Genomic DNA, 6,426 nt, shown 5'->3' on the forward strand with positions numbered 1-6,426 from the left:
ATCTTAAGTCGATACAAGAAAATCATCATTACCATTAGAGTTATAAGGCAATGTGAATTATAAATGAGAGGTTTTTCCAGTGTGTCCATAATATATAGAAATATCACTAAATAGTGTCGATATCTATACTATATCGGTCCACTATATATGAAAGTTATTGCCGCACGGCACCGTATCGCACGATCGAAGTCAGTGTAGACGGAAAAAATCACAAATTGCCGTGCGGCAGTAGAAAGAACTGTGTGTATGTTTCAACATGTTTGCCGTCCGCAATCACTTCGATCATGAGCTACGGTGTCTTGCGGAATATCTTACATATATAGTGCACCGATATAGTATAGATATCGACACTATTTAGTGATATTTCTATATGTTATGGACACACTGGGTTTTTCTTTGGTTTTATTTTTAATTGATTCTCTGCATAATTTTTTTCCGATGAAATTCAGATCGTTTTCCCAAACAAACACCCCAGAATTCATTTTGAGTTTGAAATCAAAATAAAAAAAACCGACGTTGTTAATCTTCCCTTTCCTATATGAAATTAATTTGAATCTCACTATTTTTTTATTACTTTGTCGTTTAATTGAAACCTCTTTGATGGCACAAAGTAACGATAAGTCGCACATAAAAGTTCGTTTCAAAATTTATTGATTACCTTCAGCTGTCAATCAGTTTGGAAAATATTTACGATTTCTTTGGCAAATGGCAAACCATTTTCATTTATCTTTAAAATAGTAGCAGTCGTCATAAAAATCTACTAAAAAATAAAATAAGATCGTAAAATTAACACGAATTGAAACGTTTTTATCTAATCAATCAGCTACTTCCAAAAAAATACACACATACAACGGGAATGGCAATAAAATGCACCAAGAAAAAAAGACCCAGTCAAACGAAGTGAACACAAACAACTCAGTATGTAAAACAATAAAAATGCTTCCCTTTCTTTGCAAAATACCTTTCCTCCCCGATTTAAACACTTGGAACGCCTTGCGATGATTATCACAACAGAAAAATAATAAAAATGTGCAGCAAAATAAGAAACCCTAATTGCGTTTTTGTTGTCACTGGAAAGACTCTATTTTTTTCGTTTATACTCATCCGGATATACTTTACTTATAAAGATTTTATCACCTTTTATTGCGTACAAACAAAATTGCACAGTCAAACGCATGCATGCATGTTTTCAGAATTAAATGCCAAAAAAGCACATCATAAAAATTAAATCAGCACAAACGATAAATCACACACCATTTTTGGACTGATTCGTTTTTGATAAAGACATAAAATTCGAAACGGTCTTCGTTCTGATATCAAATCGAATTAAGATAGTCCGTGAAGAATAAAAACAATTCTTACTAGAAACTTGAAAAAAACTTGCAGGAACCTTTCATAGAATGAACGAATTCATACAATCGTATTACAACTCCACCTTTAAAACACCTTTGTGTTTTGTTCTATTCGCCGAATTTATTGTGACAGGCGCAACATTTATTTCAGATAATCTAGCATATTTTCGGAGAATTTATTACGACAATATCATGTTGACGTCAATTTGCTGACGAAGTATGCTGTTTATTAAAGAGTTCTCTGATTTGAGGCCAATTGATTTTAAAATCAACAAATCAAAGATTTGATTTGAAAAGGTTCAAATAAAAAACAGTCAAATAATTTGATTTGAAGTGTCATATGTTTCAAATAAAATGATTTGAAAATTTTAATTTGAAAATTTCAAATCAAATCATTGATTTGTGATTTGATTTGTGATTTGATTTGTTGACTTTAAAATCATTTTTCGTACGATCTCTTTCAAATCACCAAAAAGTTGGAACAACTCAAAATAAAATTTCCAAATCAATTGATTCTTCACATAAAATCTGTTTATTTGATTTGCGGTTTTGATTTAGAATCCCACTTGAGTTGTAGCAACAGAATTATTTATATAACAAAAACAAAACAAATATCGTTTAAAAAAATAAAATGATCTGAATAGTCGAAGAAGAAACACACAGCTTTCTTCTATACAAACAATTTGGAATTTAAAAAAAATATTAATTAATAAAGAATGAGTGAAGTGAAGTGCATTGTCGATTATCTGTTGATTCGTCAGATGAAAAATATCCTAGTGTTACGAGAAACATTTAAAGATGCGGAGAAATTACCAAAAAATATAGCTATGATTAATATTTTGATCAATATTGAACAAATGTGTAAAACACTTGTTGAAGACACAACGCTATTGATTCCATTGGAAAATTTAAGTGCTTGGGAAGATACTGCAAAACTATTGGAAATTTTAACAAGGCTACAATCAAATATATTGAGCAAGAATGTTGAACTGTTTGATATCGATGGTTCTGTGGAATTCACAAATGCGCAATTGGTACGAATAGTGAACACAATGAATATGAAAATGAAGGCATTTGATGTTGAGCAAAAGCACAATAAAAATGATATTCGTGAAGTGCAAAAATCTGAAGGTATGCATAGCAGAAACGTGTCTCAAAATCAGAAATATGCGAAAGAAGGATTTTTTTTGAAAAAAATTTGTTTATTCTTTTTGAAACTAAAAAAGTTATGTTTGAAAAAATGAAGCAGTTTTAAAAAACAACCGTTATAACCTAATTTTTTTTATACATACGTACATGTTGTAATTGAGCAGTTTAAATTTACAAGAAATACCTAGGCGCACAAAGTTGTTACAATGCTTCATTCAAATTTAGGTTTTTTTCTGTTAAAAATGTTAAGAGCTTCATAAAAACATTCATTAAAAAGTGATAAAAAAGAATATTTTTATATAACCAAATTCAATTAAATTTATCGAAAATGTATAATAAAAGTATTTTCAGAAATATTTCAACGCCTTTTATATTTGGTTCCCGTTCCGATTATTTTAAGGGATGTGTGAGTAATTTGAATTGGAAAGGAAAAGCAAATTCAATACATTGCTATTGGGCACACGTTCCGTCGCAGCTAACATTTTACGACGGTGGTGCAAAGTACATAAAAAGTCAATGCTAAAAAGCAATTTGTATCCTTTAAATTTCAGTTTCAAAAGTGGGTATCAAGGTTTTTTGTTCATTCCAATTGATTTGTAGTCAGTTAATTGAACGTAAAATCCGCTGTAGTTGACATTTTCGTAATGAAAATGATTAAAATCAACTAAAAATGTACCGGATTTAATAGAGTTTACCTTTTCGGATTTTATGCTCTCAGTTGCATTCAGTCGACGCATAATGAGGCAACTAATTAAAAAACATTTTTGTACAAGAGTCCGGTCACCAGCTGAGCTTCATTTGCTTGATATTAATCTCCTCATGGTGTAGTGTTTCGTTATCAAAACAGAAATTCATTTATTCATTGAACATCAATTGATGTTTTGATAAGCGTTTCGGTGCAATATTGAGTGTTCATTTCAGCATTTCTGTCGCTCAATCTCTCTCTCTCTCTTCCCGAGTTATTTAATTAATCTATCAAAAACGAAACACACAAAACCCGATGGATGTGATATGACAACCCAACAAAAGCAAACCACATTCGACCTGTACTGTTTGATTTGTGTGAAATTTAATTCCAATAACAAAGAGATGGAATTGCTATGCTTCGCGCTCTCGACCTATGGCTGCCAAAAATGCGCATTGTTGACGTTTTAATTTGTCTAATATGTCGATCACAGTATTCCCTCACATAAAGCTTATATTGATTTCTAATGGAATAAAATAAATTGAAACATATTTTCGAGAATGTATTGGCTTATTGATACTGCCTCGTCTAATTGGAGTGCATATTCGAACTGACAAATACCATTCAAACACGCTCTTGATATCTGTTAGTTTCATGCAAAATCGAGAAAGAATGCATAAAAGAAAGCATATCCGTTGCCAATGGCTACGTATGGGTATTATTACGATTTGAGCCGGTCAAAATGACGACTGCTATTTCGCAATCAAAGTGAATTCTAATGTTGACATGATGATTTTGAGAAAACATATTCTGCACAATCATTTCATCAACTTGGCTTTATCGAACATTTGTACATTGTCGAATTCGGTTCGGATTAACAAACAATCGGTGCATAATCCCTCTGTGAAATGCGGATGAATATTGAATTGTGTTTGGAACTTCAAAAGCGACTATTGTCATAGTTACCCAATCAGATGTCGTTGGATGTCGTGGTATATTATATTCTTCGAGGATTTCAACATCCTTTGAAAACCATACGCTATCAATGAAAATTTTGAATAATAAATTCAACATTTAAAGAAGCACACAGTGTTCAATGATACCAGAAAAAGCTAAAAAAATGCAGAGTTTTGACTTTTGAATAAAAAATAAGAACATTTTTTACAAACAGGTATCACTTGATTTCTCTTAAAAGTGCAACAAAAACAAGAAAATGGTGGTAGTTATTTGAATCAAATTATTTTCGATATAAAATTACAATTTTGTGTTATGTATCCATTTTTACATCCTGGTAAAATTACAACTTTATCATTGAGGAAGAATTTAACTTGGTTGTTCTTGTAGAGAACAGCGACGAAATTGGCCGCCATTGGAATTAATTGGCTGGACTTCCATTCACGATTCTTTCTGCCTTCATAATATTCTCCCGTAAGTGGTGGTTCTCGAGAAAATACTCTCATTGCACTGAGATGCAACAGTATTGCTTGTGATTTGGTGAAGTATGCTGTAACTATTGGCCCAGTAGATATTGAGAAATGTTTCAAATCTGAACTCATTTCAATACTTTAATGTCAATGACTAACCGAGCACCAAACACTTTTTCCTCCCGGCATCCATATGCCTTCGAATTGACATAAATGGTACATTTTCAATACGCGGTCTCTTCTGATGGTGAAATTTCTGTCATTAAAAAGCAGTCGATTGTTGACACCTTCAACCATTTTTTTGAATATATCCGAGTCCCAAAGTTTCCAATATTTTGGATTATCGGTTGTTCGGAATAGTACCCTATATGGTGGAAAGTCATAAGCCTGGAATTTTTTAACAATTCAAATAATATTGGTACTAAATAGAAAACATAATCATATTTCCAACCTTTATCATTTGTGTTTCTTCTTCATTTGCCACTGATAAAACATTGTCATGCCCTTCATTGCCAACTATGGCTTCGATGAATGTAGCAGCACTGCTTATGATACGTGGTTCGTCTGTAGCAACCACATTAATTTTTTTCTTATTAAATGGACCTTTGAACACTTTTGGAAATCTTGCCTTCATATTCTCCCCTATCTTCTTAACCTCGGTTCTACCCTAAAGAAAATTGAATGAGACAACAAAAAAAAATAAAACTGATTGAATACAATAAAAAAATGAAATATGGTATCCAACTCTTCCATTGAAAAGCAACAGTGTGAACGTTATCAAACGACATTATTGAAATAAAAGTATCATTAGCGAATGAAATCCAATAAAACCCATACACTTTCAGTTATTGCACGATCTCCTTCAAATGCTGTATTCCATTTCCATTTCTTCAGATTTTTCCAGTTCTCTTTGGAAAGTGGACATTGTGCCACATTTTCAAGATTGCTGATAATTTGTGCACGCAACTGTAAAATGAGAAGTTTTATTATTGATGTTTTTGAAGTTAATTTATTGAAGTTAATTTCTGAACAACAAACAATTGAAACAATTTACTTACACCGTGTTCAAATGATTTGAATTCTTCTACTTCGTGATCATCAGCTGTTCGCGATCCATGCCTACACAACATCCATATTTTTACAGCATTTTCAGCTGTCAAAAAGTTAGATAGTTAGGTGGTTCATTTTACACAAAATAGTCGATACTACCATTGATTTCAGATGATTCTAATGTACGATTAACAGTGAAATATGGCTGAACGGACGAGGAATGTAATGCAGCAAACTCATAGATATCTTTAACTTCTTTTGCAAACTTTTTTGGTTCGCACTGAACCCAATTTCTATATTATTCACAAAAAGATATAGTTAATTAGAGAAGTAGACCACTTGAATTATAATATGAAGCAAATTACTTACAGTGTACTGATCGCCACCAGCGAAAATAAAAACGCGCTTACAAATGAAACCATTTTCAATTGATCTTTAAATAATTCTAAATTAATACACTGAATTGCCTCGAGTATATATCCTCCGAAAATTGGCTATGTACTCATATAATTGCTTGCTTGTAATGTGTTCAAAATTAACGGCTTTAACGTCATGGAATTTTTGGGTACACCCATATAAATTTCATACAAATTAAGATATTTCAGAAGTTTATAAATTAAATATTAAAGTATTGAAATGAGTCAATTTTGCTTCGTAAATTTGCGAAAAACGTCAATTTGTATAGAGTTCATATGAGTGTACCAAACTTTCATTATTTCTTTGTTTATTCACAATTAAATTAGGGTAAAACGAATAATGTCATAAA

The 6,426-nt window shown here is 31.7% G+C and overlaps 1 protein-coding gene across 1 annotated transcript; it reads right to left on the reverse strand.

The window, feature by feature from the left end:
• Nucleotides 1-4,060: 4,060 nt before the first annotated feature.
• LOC116340520 lies at nucleotides 4,061-6,127 on the reverse strand. The gene is made up of 8 exons (XM_031767067.1): nucleotides 6,030-6,127; nucleotides 5,820-5,953; nucleotides 5,669-5,763; nucleotides 5,448-5,576; nucleotides 5,062-5,277; nucleotides 4,777-4,997; nucleotides 4,153-4,225; nucleotides 4,061-4,087 (listed from the first exon to the last, which is right to left on the reverse strand). The coding sequence occupies exons 1-8, from the start codon at nucleotides 6,080-6,082 to the stop codon at nucleotides 4,061-4,063; spliced, it is 948 nt and encodes a 315-aa protein (XP_031622927.1). The 5' UTR covers nucleotides 6,083-6,127.
• Between the last annotated feature and the right edge of the window lie 299 nt (nucleotides 6,128-6,426).

This window comes from Contarinia nasturtii, unplaced genomic scaffold (assembly GCF_009176525.2).
Source record: "Contarinia nasturtii isolate CC-2019 unplaced genomic scaffold, AAFC_CNas_1.1 Cnas_scaffold_695, whole genome shotgun sequence".
Taxonomy (NCBI): domain Eukaryota; kingdom Metazoa; phylum Arthropoda; class Insecta; order Diptera; family Cecidomyiidae; genus Contarinia; species Contarinia nasturtii.

Bases quoted from the DNA above. Each gene is read 5' to 3' on its own strand.
- LOC116340520 (XM_031767067.1), bottom strand. From the start codon at position 6,082: ATGGTTTCATTTGTAAGCGCGTTTTTATTTTCGCTGGTGGCGATCAGT. The intron at 4,226-4,776 runs GTGCTCGGTTAG...TTTCATTGATAG, and splicing joins CCGGGAGGAAAAAGTGTTTG to CGTATGGTTTTCAAAGGATG. The intron at 4,088-4,152 runs GTAACTATGACA...CGCATTTCACAG, and splicing joins ATCCAACGACATCTGATTGG to AGGGATTATGCACCGATTGT.